This window comes from Lates calcarifer, linkage group LG19 (assembly GCF_001640805.2).
Source record: "Lates calcarifer isolate ASB-BC8 linkage group LG19, TLL_Latcal_v3, whole genome shotgun sequence".
In the NCBI taxonomy this organism is placed as follows: domain Eukaryota; kingdom Metazoa; phylum Chordata; class Actinopteri; family Centropomidae; genus Lates; species Lates calcarifer.
In genome coordinates, this window is record NC_066851.1 from 4,041,633 (window position 1) to 4,060,722 (window position 19,090).

Below are 19,090 nucleotides of genomic sequence, written 5' to 3' on the forward strand. Positions count from 1 at the left end.
TTTTGTGTCTCTCTGCACTCTTCGACTGCCTGGGCAGGACCTGCTCACTAACCAATCCTTCAAACAGGTGAGTTAAAGGACTTCCAGCACCCTTTTTTTCTCATGGTTACCTACCTTCCTTTGCTCTGTCATCATATCCTCTGCAACGCAGCAGCCAGCCAGCAGTCCAGTTATTTTGTATCAATTCTGCATTTCCCTTCAGCTCTACAGAGCTTTTTCAGCTCAGTGATTTGGTTTTACAGCTCGCATCTTTACTGTTTTTGCTCACCGTACTCATTAGCATCATTTCCAGCAGCAGACAGCTGTTTTCAGCCAGAATGCTCTGATGAACCCACTTTACCTGCCCAGCACCAAACAGTAGGTTGTAAGTTAGAACACTGAGTGCCAAAGAGCGTTTCCCTCAGGAACTGGGGAAGACCAAAGCAGGGCTAAAAGGAGAGTGAATATTGGGCTTAAAATCATCTGGTAGCTAGAAACAAGACTCCAAATGAATACTGATGAATACCTAATGCTATATGTATAAAGAGGCAACTGCTTACTCACACATTTACTACACCATCTTATCAATCAATTATTGCAGGCTTGAAGACATAATTTTCACCACTATTGGTCCTGACACTCATTTGGACGTTACTTTGTCACATACCACCCACCTAAATATTGTCACAAACCACACACCCCTCCAATGGTAATAGCACTCCCAAGTGTCAGGGGCCTGCCCCAGCAGGATAATGCTCCCAGCACACCACAAAAACTGCTCAGAAATGTCTCAAGGAACACGACAAAGAGCCAAAGCTGTTGACCTGGGTTCCAAACTCCCCAGATCCCAATCTGATTCAGTACCTGTGGGACCTGCCTGATATTGCATAGGTCCCACTCATAGTGGCAAAACAGCTCTTGTTGGGGCTGTTCTGAGCAGTTTTTGTGGTATGCTGGGAACATTATCCTGCTGGGGGAGGCCCCTGACATTGGGGAGTGTTGTTGCCATTGGAGGGGTGTGTGGTTTGTGACAGTATTTAGGTGGGTGGTACCTGACAAAGTAACATCTTAAATGAATGTCAGGACCAAAGGTTCCTCAGCAGAACATTGTGTTATAACGAGATGATTGATGTTATTCACTTCATCCACCAGTGGTCATAATGTTATGGCTGATCGGTGTATAGCAAATGAAAGACAGTATGTAGCTGGTTAGGCTGTAGTCTTGGACAGTTTCCCTTGGTGGAGGCATAGAAAACCCAAATTTAAATGGAGCATTAATCTTCATCATCATTGTCTTATTTTTCATTAACATCTCCATTTTCATCTGAGTTATTGTATTGATTACCATCATTACCATCATCATCTTTCATTGCCTTAATTGTTGTAATTCATTGTCATGAACTGAACAGGAAAAGCCTGAATTTAAATGCAGCCACTTGCATGTTGAAAAAGTATTCAGAGTCATGTTGGCTTGCACAGGAAAGAAAAAAAAAAAACAGTTCAAACACCTGACCACATTTCAATCACGCCACTTAATAACTGTTATAAAAGATGAAGGGGCTAGTCTCCGGTTACACTGCGCTGAGCCTACATGCTGTACACAAGTTGGCGAAATTGGCTTCAGCGCGTGGGCAGAGAAGGCTTTGGCAGACCCAGTGAATGGGAGTTGTCCCCCTAACCTGGTGCCAACCTCAGTCCGCTGCCAGGCACCGTGGGTCAACGCGGCCATGGAAAAATGACACTTTCTTTACAAGCCGCATCTGTTTTACATACGTCATACCCAGCAACCTCAAAATGGACATTTTCTGGCGAGCAGGAAACCAGCTCAGACCATAAATAGAATGTGTTTAACATGCAGCCCCAACCAGTTTTCTCAGACATGTATTCTTTCCCCTTGTGGATTTTTAATTTACTACATTTGTGTGAAGCTTACAAAAATATCTGACTGGCCTGAACCCAGCTTTGAACAGTGTTTCCTGTTCCTCTGAGGGGTTTATAGGCCTGCCTGCATTGTGTTTGCAGTGGTGACTCACCAAAAAAAACTTTCTCTCCCAAGACCTGCTTTAGATATTCTGCTCCTGCTGGCATGGATTTGAGACTTTTTTTTCTTTTTTTTTAATTTCCACAGCTTTTAAATATGTTTTCATATAAACCCAGTCCAGAGTTTGAGAACTGATAATTGATGCATAACACTTGACAGTCGCAGTCAGTGCAAAACCAGGTCAGGGAACTTGACCTGAGGCCAACTAAAGTATTTGGCTGGAGTGCAACCTTTTTGTCTGCACTTTATAGTGGCAGTGAGGTAGTTATCAGACTGTAACAACTAGCCTTGGTCCTCCTGGGTTTTTTTGATTTTTTTTTTATTTTTTTTTTTAATATGCTCCAAATTAACACAACGTTAAATATTTACAAAGGGTCATGTCATCCCTCAACAAGATAAAGATGTCAAACAGATGTGCGGAGGAGGAGAGGTCTCATTTTGCAGGCTTTGTGTTTCATATGAGCATGTTAATGGAACTGTGTTGCAAAGTTAATGTGCCTGTTTGTCTTTTTTCTCTCTGCAGAAAGAGACCGGCTCTATGGACGACATATATGTCAGCACACGGAAGGTCAAAGAGCTGTCAGTCATCGACGGTAGACGTGCACAGAACTGTGTCATCCTGCTTTCAAAGTAAGGGGTTCCAGTCATGATTGACATCGCACCCACAGTAAACACCTTGGTTACTGTTTGTTCTTTAGATTATTATTGTGAAGAGATGGCGTAAGCAGAGACTGGTGTGGAATAAGCAGCACTGCAGTGTTGGGGTCAGGAGGTTGAGTTGTAACTCAGTGTGGAGCTGCTTGAGGCAGGTGCTCTGGTACAGGAAATGTGTTTTTAATACACACATGAGTACATCTGTCAGTGTAATTGAATTACCTTTTTTTTGTCTTTGGAGAGGAAGTAACTGTCATATAACAGACAGAAAGCAGTGCCCAAGAGAGGATGCATCTCAGGAAGTAGTGTTCAGATTTCAGCAAGATTTCTGTCTATTTTAAGTACTGCATTTTCCACATAAGGCCATATAAAATCTATTAAGACACATTAAATTGACCTTGTTCTCAAGGGACATAGAATCCCACTCTATCTGAAACAGAATCAATTGTCATTATTTAAGACCCATCTGACAACATACCATACTAACAGCAATGATCCAAAGCTCTTTAGAGGATTTGAATCCTACCCCCCTCTACAAATCAATAAACAGGCTCTCTGAGACCTCTGCTGTGTCTGACAAAACTGAAGCATGGCCCCCAAACTCACTTTCATGTCAATAGAAAATGACCCTAGGGTACACACTAGACCCAAATGGGGTCAGGAGTTGGGTCAATAAAGCTTTGATGCACAGACTAACAATGCTGTTATTGATCACAACCCAGTACACTTAACACTGATCAGATGCACTGAAAACAGCTGGCAGTGCTCCTGGGGATGACACTGGTCCAGACCGGTATTCAGAGTATTAGTATCAGCCCACTTTCAGTTTTCTGTGAGTGGGCTGTTTGTCTTGTGGTAATGAATTACATTTAATGAATGAAGGTAATTAAAACAATACTTTCAATAAGCCATTTTATTTCCTTTTCAGGTTAAAAATGAGCAATGAAGAGATTAAGAGGGCGATCCTGGAGATGGATGAGAGAGAAGAGCTAGCCAAAGATATGCTGGAGCAGGTAAGGTTCAGTGTGTTTGATGAATGATCATGTACACGTGTATGATAGCAGTGAAGCAGCAGAGCTCATCAAGTCTATTATTACTGGTTGGACAAGGGCAAGAAAACAAATTTTTGAATGGGGTTTATATGATGTACTTTGCCTCATCAGCACTTGGTCCAATGAAAATGATATTATACAACCAGTTATTCCTGACAAGGAGGCAGAAAGGAAACAACCCAAAATGTTTCATGGGCTTGCATCTATTGAATTTATTTTAGTTTGTAATTTTACATTTGTAAAGATTTAGAGAGACTGATAAGAATTGCAGCTAAAGTAATACCACAGACACATGAATTAATATTTGAATTCATTTGTGTTCTTTCATCTTTGCAGCTGCTGAAATTTGTCCCCGAGAAAAGTGACATCGATCTGTTGGAGGAGCACAAACATGAGTTGGAGCGCATGGCCCGGGCTGATCGCTTCTTGTTTGAAATGAGCAGGTACACAGGACTACAGCCTTACAGTCTTAATTTGCAAATCTGGTTAATTCTCATGGCATGCAGTTGAAATGAAAGATTTCCAAAAGTGAACAATATACAGATTTTGTGTTGCACCAACACATCAGCCAGTGAAGCACAAATAGATCCTAAAATACTGAAAAGCACACTGTCTGTTCTACAAGAATGAGCTTTTGAAGCTGTGAGAGGAGCCTGGAGTCAAGAACAAGCCTCAGACTTCAGGGTGATTCATCATTTAGCTGAGAAAAGAAGTCAAGGCTGTCCTTTGTGGACTCCAATCACGTCAGAGTGTGGAGACTTTTTAAATCAGTGCCTTTTTTCTACATTCCATCTTTTCTCAGAATCTGCTCTGTTTGTGCAAGATAATTAAACCTTTTCATTTCCTTTCATGAAATATTAGCCTGTCCACTTCCTTTCCTTTTGACCACATCTCCTTTGGTCTGAGGAATACATCTGGGATTTAGTTATTTCCCTTTTTTCACCATTTAATATCCCTGGTCCCTCTTTGAAATCCCCATTCCCTCCTTTGGTGAACTTTTGGGCAAGTTTAACATACCCATTTGTCAACTCTCCAGCTTGATGGGAGCCTATTAGATGATAAAAAGGCCTGTGAAAACTGAGAAAGGGAGTTTCTTACAATTGGGTGACTTCTAGCTTTGAACTGACACTCCCCTGGAGACAAATGTAACTCACATCCCTTTATGTCTCTCCTCCTTTTACCTCTTTCTTCTCTTTATCAGAATTGACCACTACCAGCAGAGGCTGCAGGCTCTGTTCTTTAAGAAGAAGTTTGCAGAGCGTTTAGGTGAAACCAAGCCGAAAGTTGAAGGTAAGGACAAACACCTTGGACGCCAGTAAAAGGCAGAGGAGGCCACTCAAGTCTGTGATTAATGGAATGGAATGGAAAATAATGTCATGTCTTACTGTAATGTCCAAAACCAACAATGACTTTAAATCTTACTTTGTTGTGCCATGCAGCTCCACTGTTGTCAAAGATCTGTTAAGTGCACATCAATGAGGCACACTGTTGCACTGGGTGACCTGTTATTTTACTGCCATGAACACACACTGCAGTTTATTTTGACTCTGCATACAGCACATACACATACATACTCATGAAGTTGTTTGAACTTGAATAGGAGCTAATGGGCTTGGGTCTGAGTGCTTCAGACAGGGTGGAGAGAAACAGACTTGTTGGTTTTAGCCTATTCACTGAATTTGTTTACTCTAAAAATACTTGAAAAAAGCATTGTATAGTAACAGCTTTTCCATGGAGAGGCAGAAATATTAGTTGACATTAGCAGTTACACTCCCAGAGGCGAAAAAAACAAACAACAAAACACTCAAAATGTCATCAGCTTTGTGCACTTTGACCAATGCTTTTCACAATGCCTTGTGAAATCCCTTCTGTGCGTTAAGTGTGCATGGTGAGAGCCGGTGGCCAAACTGTATATTGGCCCTCTGCAGTTTTTCCCTGTGCGCCAGCTTCCAGGTTACCAGGGAGGCTGTTTTGGAAAGCTGGCTTGTGTTGAGAGGGGAGAGCCTCTCTCGTAAACACTGAAACTCACTTCAAAGACGGAGGGAGAAAGGCTTCCAGTGAGACATGTGTGCACGCACGTGTGTGCGCACTAGTGTGTCACGACTGAGCTGTCATAGCTACTTGAGAGACATTTCTCTTCTGGCCTTAATGCCTATCTGGGTTTTGATGAGCACATTGCATTATTTGTCCTAGCAGTGTTTTATTCGCAGTGAGCGATGACTGACAGTTAAGCCCTGCATGTCCTGCAGCTTTTTCGTCAGACAGTCCATCCATTCTACTCTGAGATCAGATAAAATGTATCTTCTGACATACATGGCTGACAAGGATGGAAAGAGGGAACCAGCAGAGGTGTAATCCACTGAGTCTGGGTATTGATTCAAGCCTCCAGAATATTTGTTGCTGGATCCAAATGTTCCCAGACCACACTGTTCATCGATGCCCATAATAGAGTTCTCATCTCATTTTATTATTCATGTTATTTTGTCATACAGTGGAGATGAGAGCATGTTGCCTCAGACCACCCAGCATGTTCAAAAGAAGCATTTCAGGACAGTGCAGTGTGCAGCCAAGCCTTTCTGCATCCAACAGAACACTGTCAGCAGAGCCAGAAAAATGGTTCCCATGCTGTATTGCAGCAGAAAGACCTGTAACAATAACAATATGGATTTTGTTAATGATTTTCACATTCACACTGAGATTTCTTCTGTGGAAAGGGGGAACCACCTGCACTTTGCCAGATAAGTCTGTCCTCAGGGGGAAAGAAACGGACAGCGTGGGGCTGCGTTTGGAATAATCCCCTCCCCCTGCTGTTTTATGGATGGATGGAAGAACTTGATGGGTTTCCCCACTGAGCTGCCAAGTTGTTGTGGGGAATATTGATCAATCATCATGAAAGATGTTAAAAATGAAGGAAAGGATGAGAACCTTTGGGCCATGTACAGCGCAGGCTTTGGTTTGCATGTGTGTCCGTGGGGGTTGTGTGGAGGAAACAGAATGGAAGGGAGTGGGAAAAGGCCAGTTCGTTATGTAAGATGAAAGTTTAAGTGATGCACTAAGCAAAGCGCAGACGAATCAGTCACCAACTATATGATGTTTCCAGCTGCTTCTCTCTCTCTCTCTCTCTCTACATTTTCCTCCAGCCATCCTGAATGCATCTAAGGAGGTGGTTCGGAGCAAGAGGCTGACTCAGATCCTGGAGGTGGTGCTGGCCTTCGGCAACTTCATGAACAAGGGCCAGAGAGGCAATGCCTACGGCTTCAAGGTCTCCAGCCTCAACAAGATCGCTGACACTAAGTCCAGCATAGACAGGTGGGCCAGGGGGGACTGTGGACTTCAAATGAACCCTGAGTACCCCATTGATATACTCTACATAAAATAATCATACTACATCTTCTCAGTGTGGAATGTCAAATCAATTTCTCCTTCCAGTGCTAGTTTCTCAGTTTCTCTCATGTCTAATTGTAGATGGTCGTCCATACATTTGAAATCATTAAAAAACACATTCATGAGAACTTCAGATCTTACCTACCTTGCCTTTTATCAGTATCAGAAGTAATTCAGCAAATTTCAGGCTGTAAGTTCATGGTTTCAGTGGTGGCAGGAACTGCTAGCAGCTAATGCAGCATGATTTCCCAAAAGCTCAAATTTGTCAAAATAAACAAACAAAAAATAAATAAACAAAATGGGCTTAGACTGATTGAATTGCAGTTTGATTGACAGCTGACATTACACATATTTTATCCTGTTTCCTGTTAGTATAAACTGTGTTGAAACTGTGTTTTGTGCATTAAATGTGAAAACAGTCTACTCTGATGATTAGTATTACCAGCACTAGTAATATTAGGACTTATACTTCCTGTTTACATCAAACCCTAACCCACCAAATGGAAACTGTAGTGGTAAAGTAGGTTTATTACTCCTAAATGAAAAGTGTGCAACTCCTCAAGAGGTAGTGTTACCCAGATTACTTTAGATAAAATTTGCTTCATTCTGTGTCACGTCTTTACTTGCAATTCAACAGGAACATCACCATGTTGCACTACCTGATCATGATCTTTGAGAAGAACTACCCAGACACTCTGCACATCCAGGAGGACCTCATCAGTGTACCAGAGGCTGCCAAAGTCAAGTGAGTACACAACATGTCACTGTGGGGACGTTTGAAGGGAAAAGAAATGTTCATGTATCGTTATTACAGCAGAGAGGAGCACTCTCTCAGTCCTACGTGCATGTGATTTCATCTGTTGCTGTATTGCCAATAGCTGTTGCTTGGATAAAAAATACTCCCACAGATCTGGAGTTTGTCACTGTGAAATTCACTGAGAATGTAAATTAATGTAAATGTAAATGTCATTATTTTTGTCTTTCTCTTAGTTTGGCTGAGTTGGAAAAAGAGGTGCACAATATCAAAAGTGGACTAAAGGCTCTCGAGGCGGTGAGTTGTTGTGCGTTTGTGTCATGTTCCCTCCCATTGGTTCTTCTCTTGTCTGTAATTATGTTTTGGAGCTGGGCAGAGATGGACAGCAGGGTGAGGTGTTTAAATGCTGGTAATGTTCCACCCACTGCAACATGGAACACCAAATGTCACATTTGCCACCACACACAGAAACAAAGGCTTATGTATGTGCACATACACATATTGCACTTCACAGAACGCTGAATACAAGCATCGGCCTCATAAGTTGATCTGTCTTTTTTGTCACCTGCCCCCCCCCCTCCAGGAGCTGCACTACCAGCAGAGCAGGACGAGGGAACGTGGGGATAAGTTTGTGGCTGTGATCGGTGACTTCATCACTGTGGCTGGCTTCAGCTTCTCTGAACTGGAGGACCAGCTGAGTGAAGCCAAGGACAAGGTAGTTACCTGCTTAACCGCTCAGCTGGACACTGTATATGAATGTGAGAGAAGACCATACTTTCGGTGTAAGTTCATATGTCCATGTGGGTGGCTTTAGCACATGAGTCCTCACTGCCAAGCCTTCGTGTCAGACAGACAGGGGGGGGGGGGGGGTGACAAAATACTGGAGGGAGAAGCTGTGATGACTTCAGCAGCACAGGGGGAAACCCAGCACTGAAAGATGACCCTGGATTCCCCCCATGTATTCTCTCCACATTCCCCTTCTTTGTACAACTGGGACAAAAGGCCTTTTGAACCCCACTGGCTCATGTATTGATGTATGGGAGGAAGTATGTAAGCTGAAGATATCAGTGGGGCTGTGGGAATCCCAAAGTATGACAGTGTTGAAAAGATTTACGTGAAAGTGTTATTTAATTTGCAGGCCTTCTGTGCTCTCTTGCACATTTAACATTCTGATGCTGACACACTGAAAGCTGACTGCATTCAATAGTCACATTATTACAGTTATTACATTCTACTTTATTATGAGGCATGACTTTCTCCAAAATAATTGACATACTGATGCTATGTCCCCAAGTTGCTTAAATTCTTTAAAGGATCAACAGATTGTGAGGAAGAGAGAGAGGAGGACAGGGTTCCATTTAGAGACCCTCTACTTAATTGTTTGTTCAAGGAGGAGGTCGGTAAAATATTGGAGGGAAAACAGGCCAGCTGGGACGTCACGGGAAAAGAACTGGAGAAGCAGGGCACTGTAAAACAAAAGAACCTGTGTTCACCTGGCCCAGACTGTGAACACACACTTTTCTTAACATAAGTGTGTGTGTCTGTCTGCGTGTGTGTGTGTGTGTGGTTGGTATACGGGGAGTCTGACGCATTGACTCGGTGCTTGTCAAGGCTCTTTGATGCTCCGTTTCCACTGGAATACAAATATGGAAGTGTGGGTGTGCACTCTGCATTTAGATCTTCAGGAGGGAGAGGAGGATGACTAAACAGAGCAGGCAGTCCACTAAGGCTCATAAAGCTCCATGGCAACAAATGTGTGTGTGTGTGTGTGTGTGAGAGTGTGTCTGAGAAAGACACACACATGCCTTCACCAGACACTACTACATACATTACAAAGGATTACAGTTGTCCACGGTCATGTGGGTTACTGGGACAGAGGTTTCCAGAGGCGAGAAGGGATTTCTCTTTTATCCAGAGAGATTGGTTGGGTTTATACTTAACAACCCGTCTACACACCCTCACATCAACATGTTCACAGACAATACAAGATTTTGGCTCTATTCAAGAACAGAACAGCTGGGTTTCAAACAGAAAACAGAGCAGGGAGTGCTTCAAGATCCCACATGTGCTGTTAAAAAGGGAAATATTAAGATAAAAGAAAGAATTCTGAATGCTAGTGGTAAATGCAGCATTAAAAAAAAATCTAGAAACAGTCACTAATTTGAATAATAAAACACCTTTAGCAGATGGGTTGGAACATTAAAAATAGCACCCATGTGGATCATTAATCTGCCTTTGCACTTTAATCACTCATACAACAAGTGTCTTTGCACTTTTCAGCCCATTTGCTTCAAATTATGAATACTCCACATCACTGCCAGCTGTTTTTCAAAGCACACTGAGGTGTTGTTTGTCTTAAACCATTCCTTAAAAGTGTTTTCCCACCATACAGACGTCGTTTCACTGCAGTATGAGACTAAACCTGTGGAGATAAAATTTGCTTGAATTAGTTAATCTGCCACAGCGCATGTTATTGTCAAAGTTATGTTATCATTGCAGGATTATGCAGGTCATTATGAGTGTGTCATTATAACAGAGGTGCAGTGTCCGACAAAATCAGAAATATTAGAAAATAAAAACTAAAGAACCAATTATACGACCAAGTGATACATTATTTCAGAAAGCAGACAAGGTAGATATACATGGACACTGGTAATTTTACATGTTGGTAACATAATAATGTACCATGTTCACCATGACACTTTTGCATGCTAACATGCTAACATCTGTTAATTTGAACTAAACACAAAGTACAGCTGTGGCTGAATGGAATCTCTTTAGTTTTGCTGGGATTTAGTCATAAACCAAAGTAGTCGACAAATTAAAATGTTGATCTGATGATATTCTAAATGAAAAAGTCAGAGGGTCACAGAAGTTAATTCATTTAATCTCAAAAGCAACGTCTTTACTTGTCTAAAGATTTCACTCTGAGCCAAAAATGGCAACCTTATTTTTGCACTGGAAAAAAGGTCAAGGGATTACTAAAGGCATTAGGGCTCACTGTCTGGGAACCACAAAGGCCTGCACAAAATGTCATGAAAGTCTAAATGACTGAACACCACACTGCCATTCCTAGTGCCCTTTCTCTAGTGTGGGTAAGAATCTAAATTGCTGTGGTTTGCTTTGAGAAATAGTTTGTGGAAGTGTTAAGTATATGTGAGTTGTAAATGGGCTTAAGTGTGGAGAAACATCAGTATGGTCCATTTAAGTCTTAGTTGGGTTTTTACATCAATGGAGTATTTGATTTTTAACCATGTGATCAACAAATTGAGTCTCAATTTTGTGTGCAACGAAAGGATCAAAAGCCATGTAACACTAACTGACCAAAGCTCTGCAGAAACTGACCTCACTGCAGTTTCTCTCCACATATGGAATATTTTGTTCATGCGTCCATTTCTAGCTCAGCAGCAATTTCCAAAATTTATTTCCCACTTGCCCTCGTTCATTGAAGCCACCGCTGCGCAGGTGGTAATCGGGTGCAGAACTACTGAAAGAGGAGCTTGGCTCATTTCCTCAGGTCCTCATCAGATGGATTAGCATCCATGGATAGTGAGGGATCATATAACATCTGAAGTAATGAAAAATAAAAAGGATGTTCTTCATGTTGTTTGTAAATAGATGCAGTTGAGTTTTTTAGGTTCTAATTAAGAAACGACCAAGATTTCACACATGGCTAGACTAGACACAGTATACCCCTGCATAATAAGTAATAATATTTAAGCAGTGGTTGAGAAGAAGGTGCCAAATCCATGATATGTTCATCTGAAACAGCATTTAAAAATTCTTAACAATTTTAAATATAAGCATCTGAAAATATCTTACCTCAACATCCATGATAAACAAATATGAGAAGTTTTGAACCAGAGCAGCAGGGGCACATTAAATACTCCATCAAGGATACAAAAAGTGAATTAGCCTCTCACAGAGCACAGCGGTGTCTGTGTGTGTCTGTGTGAGACGAGCTAAATCTGTGTGACTTCATATTCTCCGTTTCATTGTGTGTGTTTGCGTGCGCGCGTGTTTTTACTCATTTAGCACAGACCCGAGGGGACGAGAGGAAACGAATTTGACCAGACACATAATTACAGGAGAGAGAGGGATGATGGTGGAGGTTGCCATGGTGACCAGCCCATAATGACAGGATGGTTTCGAATCCTCAGAAAAGAGCGAGCCCCAACTCCTTTATATCACAACAGCAGGACCACATACAGTATACTGTCCTCATCTATACCAGAATGATATGATGTTTTCTGTCACTTTACTCCCACATCAGATCAGAGTGGAGCAGAGTAGTGCAGTGCAGTACAGTACAGTGTAGTACAGTGCAGTACAGTAGTACAGTACAGTACAGTGTAGTACAGTATAGTGCAGTGCAGTGCAGTGCAATGTTATTTTCAATTGAATGATTATATGATTTGGTTGAAAATATTGCTACGAACAATAACAACAAGCTAGCTGTCTGATGAAGTGAAATGATGAAGAACAATTTGCCCCTGAAATGTAGTGGGGTAGTAGTTTAGTAGTAGTATATCGCTATACATAAAATTAGCGCTACATACATGAAGTAGTGCTTTTGCTTGAAGTTGTTTTAACAGTTTTTGTATTAACAATGAATCAAATGACTACGTGTATATGAAAGTTGTTGCTCATGATGATTAGCCCACAGAGAATTAGCATCAGACTCTGCAGCTGTACACAGCTTTTTAGCATCTTTAAGCTCATTGTTTTGGTTCTGCAGCCTGCACCTTTACTACTCTCTCTCTCACTGCTCTCAGCAGCATCCTGTCTGCAATAAATAAACCCACAATGTGCCACCTGCACAACACTGAACAGTAGACAAAGGTAGTGACCAGCTGGTAAAAAGGAGAATGAATCACATGGCCAGGGACATGACTCCCACTGAATATTTATGTTCTTCTGGGTCTGCTGATGTTTCATCAGAATAAAGATTTTAAAAATTATTTAGGCTCAAGTTGTGCGATCGGTCTGCTGATGTCTTTTAATAAGACAAGTCTCTACAGTCCATAGGGAGAACTAACTCTGACCTTTATGTGGCAACAGTACTATACTTAAGTACCATAAGTGTCATATTATGTTTAAGATATTGGCATGGCCTATCTGTGTGTTCTGCTGTATACTGCAGTACAAAGCTGTGTGTGTAGGAATGTAGAGGAGGTTTGGCTGCAGGCATTGTCCTGGCACAGCGCACTGAACAGCTTGAACAGAACAGGGTGGACATACGGTGGTCAAATCATGCGTTCTCCCACCTTGTGTGTGTTAATCTGTGTGTGTTTCTACAGTTACTGGCATGCAAATGCAGGCTCCCATGTGTTACTCACATAAGTCACTACAGGAACAAGAGTTAGAACAGGCAGTACACAGACGCAAATACACATGATAATGGTTTTGGTTCCTGTTTCCTTGTGTGTGTGTGTGTGTGTGTGTGTATGTAGTTTGCCAAATCTCTGAAGCACTTTGGGGAGGACGAAGGGAGGATGCAGCCTGATGAGTTCTTCGGGATCTTTGACACCTTCCTGCAGTCATTTAGTGAAGCACGGCAAGACCTGGAGAACATGCAGCGACGCAAGGACGAGGAGGAGAGGAGGGCACGAATGGAGGCCATGGTGAGACACACATGCACATTACTAAACCTGAGACATTGTTACTTTGTTTTACCATATTGTCACAGAAAGAATTCATTCTTGTCAGTCATCAACAGTTATTGAATTTTTTTCACTTATACTTCCTGCTTCAGTCCAGACTGAAACTGAAATGCATGCCACATGTTAACTCTTTCCAGCTCAAAGAGCAGAGGGAACGGGAACGGCGGGCTAAGAAGAGCGGCGCCTCAGATGAGGTCGGCGGCGAGTTTGACGACCTGGTCTCAGCGCTGCGTTCCGGCGAGGTCTTTGACAAGGACCTGAACAAGTTCAAGCGTAACCGCAAGCGCTCCGTAAACCAGCTCGTTGAGGGCGGTGGCCGCGAACGAGCTGTCACCAAGGTCAACTACTAGGCTGGGATAAGGAGAGGAAAAAAAAACACTAGACACCTAAATTCTGCCGTGGTGTAGATCTCTTGGCACCACTGACATTGGAGAGGATGTAAATAATGGCTGGACTGGACATGTAGTGACATGTATGGACGGCGTGCCATTTCGAAGGATGCAACCCTCTCCTCTGATTGGTCTTGTAAAGCTATTTTCAACCTGTTAGTCCTGGAAGTTGTGTGATCTCCTGAGCTGGACGAAGGACAGTTAAGATCGATGGATGGATGGACAGACCACTGTGACACATTATCCCATGTCTTTTGACCATATCCTTTTAACACTGTGCTCAAGCTTCCGTTTCTCACTGCTCTTTTTTTTTTTTCCTTACAAAACCCTTCAGTGTTCCTCAGTAAGTTCTTTGGTGCTGGAGCTGCTCCATCTTTTTTGCTACCTGGCTCTTAAACACATAGAACATTGGGATCAGCCAGTCACACTGTACATAGATGCGAGACCAAGAGAAGTGTTTGGAAAAGGACTACGAAGCCACTCCAGGCAGAAACAGAGAAAGAAAAAAAAAAAGCAGAAAAAGAAGGTGGAAAGGGGGAACCAAGCCATAACCTCCACAGTCATGGTTGTTTCAAGTGTCCCTCAGAAAAGAGAGTTTTCAGCCACAGAACGGATGGATATTCATGAACTTTCTTTACTACAAAGAAGTACATGGAGCCGCCAATTCCCCAGAATGCTTTGTAGGCTTCTGAAAGAGTGGAGGGAGGATATATGAATTGGAGGGTTGTCGCTTCAAAACAGAGGATGCATCCCAATGGCCTCCTCCAGCACACAGCATTCCCAGGCAGGATGTATATACATCCCAAGCTGCAGCTTCAGAGGATACAACTCTTCTCAAGGAAACAAAAAAACATCTTCGCTTGATCCACCTGACAAAAGTGATGACTGTGCCACAAGGGTCAAGCCTCACCTATACTCTTCAGTGATTACAACATTGTTCTGGCATTAACCAGTGCCAAAGCAAAGAGAAAACACATGTAAATGTATTAATACAAAACATACTGCAATTAGGCCTTGATATATATTTATATTTAGATGCAGACAAGCTAATTGCAAAGATGTAGAGGTTTTTTATGTTTTCATGGCATTTTGGGGTTTTGTACACGCAATGCATTATTTGTTGGTGTTGCAAGTTCACATTGCTGTTGAAGTGAATTTCTATACATTTTGCGCTTTATGTAAAAAAAGATAATTGCTTGTCCTTTTCACACCTGTATGTCTTGTTTGCACTGTAGCTTTTCTGACAAACTTTACACTCATATGTTTCCACAAGCCAACCTAAAAAAAAATCCTCTGTGTGTGTAAATTACTGTTATCTATATCAAAGATAATGAAGGAATGCCATAAATTAATTTAACCTTAAAGGCACAATCTGCAATCAGTTTACAGGGCTGTCAGTTTCCCTGATCCCACCTGAATGTGGACTGTGTACTCAGCCCTACTGGCTGCAGTAAAATTCAGGCCACACAGGCTCTTAAGAGTCTGAAAGGATGCTGCACAGCAGTTCTCATTGCGCCTTTAATGACTCTCATCCATAGTATGTGTGGGATCTGTTTCACTGGTGCTAAAACGTGTGGTCTCTGTACAGAGCCATCAGTCCAGTTGAGGTTTTTTTTACCCTCACCTCAAGTTAAACTAGTGCTTGATTACTCAGTCACCAAGATTAATCATACAGTATCTGTGTCTTTCAGCTGGCACTGTGATATCAGACCACCCCATGTATAGAGTCTGTTACTGCAAAGTCAAGGTACAACAAAGCACTTAAAGTGTGTAGAAACTTCTTATTATCTTTAATGGTGCACACTGACAGGACAGTAACAGGAAGACTCCAGCCTCAGAGAACATCATAGAAAACAAGCCATGCTTCCATCTTTCCTTCCAGCTTCTCTCAGATGTTTTACATATGGTTGGACTGTGTTTCTATGATCTATTCATTATGACAGAGTCAGCCCCACATGCCAATTATTTTCCTTTGAGTATTAATCTAAGACTATAGCACTAGGAATGAAAAAGGAATGTATGTGGTTACCTCAGTGAAACATTTTAAATCTTGAAGATCCTGGGTCAGGTGTCTCCTGCTCTTAGTGCTTTGGAAAATAAGTGAGCTGATAGGTTCACACTCCGTTTTGAGACATCAACTGAAAGGATGGATCAGTATAAAACCGAAGTATACACCTCATATGAACCTACCTCTTCATGTAAGCAGGAAGAGGGCAAACCACACATTAAGTTCATATGAAATATCCTGATTAGCATCTTTCTTCTTAGATAACTCATTTTAGTCAATCCATCCACATGCATGTTTACTGTAGTACCGTATAGGGCTATATATGAAGTGTGCAGGAGGAGGAGGACTGGATATGGATTTAAATTTTTTTCTGGGATTTTTTTCAAATGAAGACTTGTGTTTAATCTCCTCTGTTAGCCCACTCATGCCTGTGTTCTTATAATCTATCAACAGGAGAGGGAAACATATTTAAGCCTGGGTCAGTAGCTGAGGCTTTCTATTGTTTTGATATGTAGCCCTATTGCATTTAGATGCATGTAGAATGGATAGTATTCACACACCAGCCCCTGGTTCAGTTTTTTCAAAGGATGACTGAATCTTACAGGCTTTTAACAATGACACTAAACAGAGGATTCATACTGCACTTCTATTCCCCATTTACCACCATGTCAAAGTAGAAATTTTCCCACTGCACTTAATTCAGTAAGCACACGGTGTATTTTCAGAGGTGTTCAAAACACAAGAATAAGACTTAACATTTGTGTTTTTGAATTTCTAGTATTTCTGAATGAACTGACAGACATGCTACTTAACACTCACTACCCATATGTATTTATATGTTGGTCTTGTAATGACTCTCCCAGTTAGTCCTCATCCAGTCATTCTGCCAGATTTTCTGGTCTTAAACATTTTCACCTTTAAGTGCCTCTGACTCTGTTTTCATACATGTACCATTCCTCTTACTGTGTTTTAGTGTGTGTGGCTTCCCAAAACATTACATGCACAGTATTTGCATGAAATGAGGCTTGTAGTTGGGATTAGACTGACTGGCGCCATCTTGTGGCTTCCCATAGTTCACTTTGTGTTGCACCTGACATCACAAGCAGTTACAGCTCTCCTTAGTGTTAGCATTATGTGGCACTTTACCCCAACTCCAGGCACAGTAACTCACCAATGTCTCCTAATGAACTCTTTCAGGTGTACTTCAGTATGGCTGGCATGTCATCAGAGTTTTTACCTGTTACCTGTACAGAGAAACTCCCACTGCATTTTCTCCTACAGCTTTAATTGATCTGTAATCAGTTATTTCACAGAGACACAGCACATTCCATCAGGGCTTTATTCTTTCAATATGTCCTCAAACTGAAGCAGAGAGAAGCTGGTGTGAAGCTGGAAAGATGACATGAGACAGTGTATAGAGGATCTCTGAGCTTCCCATGTCCCACACTTTTGAGATTAACCAGTAAACCAAATAGACTCAAACTTTCAGACACTTTAAAAAATCAGGAAAGCCCCTCAAGTCCTAAGAGGGAAATGTCATATGATTGCTTATTCTTTAACCAGCATCTCATGTATATTTGAGCTATTCTATTTTCTAACCTCTGCTCCTTTTGTTTTTCCAGTTAATCAGAGTTAGTATATCAAACTTTTGGCAGACCCTTTAAACTCTTAATCCAGAGCTTTAACCCGTATTGTAGTGCTGACTATTTACTGAGGGGTATTGCAACATTGTCAGTATTATTACATGTTTGTGTTATTACATGTTTGGATGTTTATTTGGCCATTGACTGGCTGATTTTGGAGTGTAAAGATGGAAATCAGAGGAATGAAATTAGTAGCTTGTTCAATGCACTTTTATTATGGGACATTTCCATTTGCAGCGCCATGTTGAGGGCTTAGATGACTCTGAAATGATAAGGGTGCAATGAAAGAGTGGTGCAAAAATAACATGGTGTAAAGAGGAAAAAGGGCAAGTGAGGTAGGGGACTCCGGCTGGGCCGCTGGAAACACATCAGTAGTCTGTTGGATGGCAGAGACGAAGACATTGTGGGGACATAAACACAAAGAGGTGACACTCTGATGTAACATGAGTGTTCTGAGTTTTAAAGCCTCACTTGTCTGTCTCCTACTTTGGGGTGTAAAATAAAGATGGGTGGGGTGGGGGAGGTCGGTGTCTTGACACCACCGCGTTTCTGTCAAATCATGCACTTGGCGTCGACCTGCATGCCTAAAAAAGGGTGCACAAAGTGTGATGTGTTGACTTTAACCTTTAATAGAAAATTGCTTGCAATGTGGAGACACACCTGTTACACAATTTGTACTGCCTGAGACAAGTTGCACCCAGTTTTAGAGGTTGTATAATTGTGAGGAGTCAGTATTTTTATGGTTGGAAAAAAAAGTATCCTCCACAGAAAGATGTACAGTTGGAAAAAAAAGCATTTTGTACACCATTCTTGATGTTTGAGATAAGATTAAAAAAAGATTAAAACATTGAGGAATGTTCCATTCTCCTGTATATTGTACCTCTATTTATTTGCCTTATTTAGTTTGCTATATTTTGTATGTACACACAGCATTACAACAAAATGTTATATTAAAAATATGAATAATTAAACTGTGGTCCGTGTATGATGGATAGTTTTGAGACTTGTATAAGAATGAGAATCTTTTTTTTTTTTTCATTTCTATAATTTTATTTTTGTTTTGTATTTTTCTCACCCTGTGTCTTTTGTAGGGTTACAATAAACTTTTGTCCCTTACAAGTGATGGTTTATTCTTTTCTTCATTATAATGTGTACTACAACGTTCTACTACTATGTCTATTCTTTTCACATCTCTTATAGGCCAAACACTTCAGCAGCTCAATCTAAAGAGTAACTGATAGACTGAATTATAATAACAAACTATTCATCATCATCAATAGCCACAAACTCCAGAATGAACACAGCACTCCGTATGGTACTTGACTGCTCCAGTCAGACAGAGTATCACTCTGTCAACCAGTACAACCAGTACAACCAGTGAAACCTTTCAAAATAAGGTAAATGTGACAGTGGTGTCTCTAATATTCTGTACATCCCACATGTAAATAGAGATGGATACAATGTTGGTGCTCAGTCCACTGAAGACTGTGGAGATCTAGTACCTCACCTTGTATCATAATACA

General features: G+C 41.4%; 1 protein-coding gene across 4 annotated transcripts in view; it reads left to right on the forward strand.

Moving 5' to 3' along the window:
* The window catches only part of daam2 (dishevelled associated activator of morphogenesis 2), a 93,852-nt gene extending 75,166 nt beyond the window's left edge, over nt 1-18,686 (forward strand). For 3 of the 4 annotated variants that reach the window (XM_018695103.2, XM_018695102.2, XM_018695101.2), the window contains 11 exons: nt 38-67; nt 2,544-2,650; nt 3,603-3,687; nt 4,063-4,169; nt 4,928-5,016; nt 6,867-7,035; nt 7,748-7,855; nt 8,101-8,161; nt 8,448-8,579; nt 13,318-13,488; nt 13,665-18,686. In XM_018695103.2, coding sequence (XP_018550619.1) covers nt 38-67; nt 2,544-2,650; nt 3,603-3,687; nt 4,063-4,169; nt 4,928-5,016; nt 6,867-7,035; nt 7,748-7,855; nt 8,101-8,161; nt 8,448-8,579; nt 13,318-13,488; nt 13,665-13,877 — 1,272 coding nt within the window. In that variant the 3' untranslated portion in view covers nt 13,878-18,686. The remainder of the gene's footprint in view (nt 1-37; nt 68-2,543; nt 2,651-3,602; nt 3,688-4,062; nt 4,170-4,927; nt 5,017-6,866; nt 7,036-7,747; nt 7,856-8,100; nt 8,162-8,447; nt 8,580-13,317; nt 13,489-13,664) is intronic. The other variant, XM_018695104.2, reaches the window with a different exon arrangement.
* The last annotated feature ends 404 nt before the right edge of the window (nt 18,687-19,090 follow it).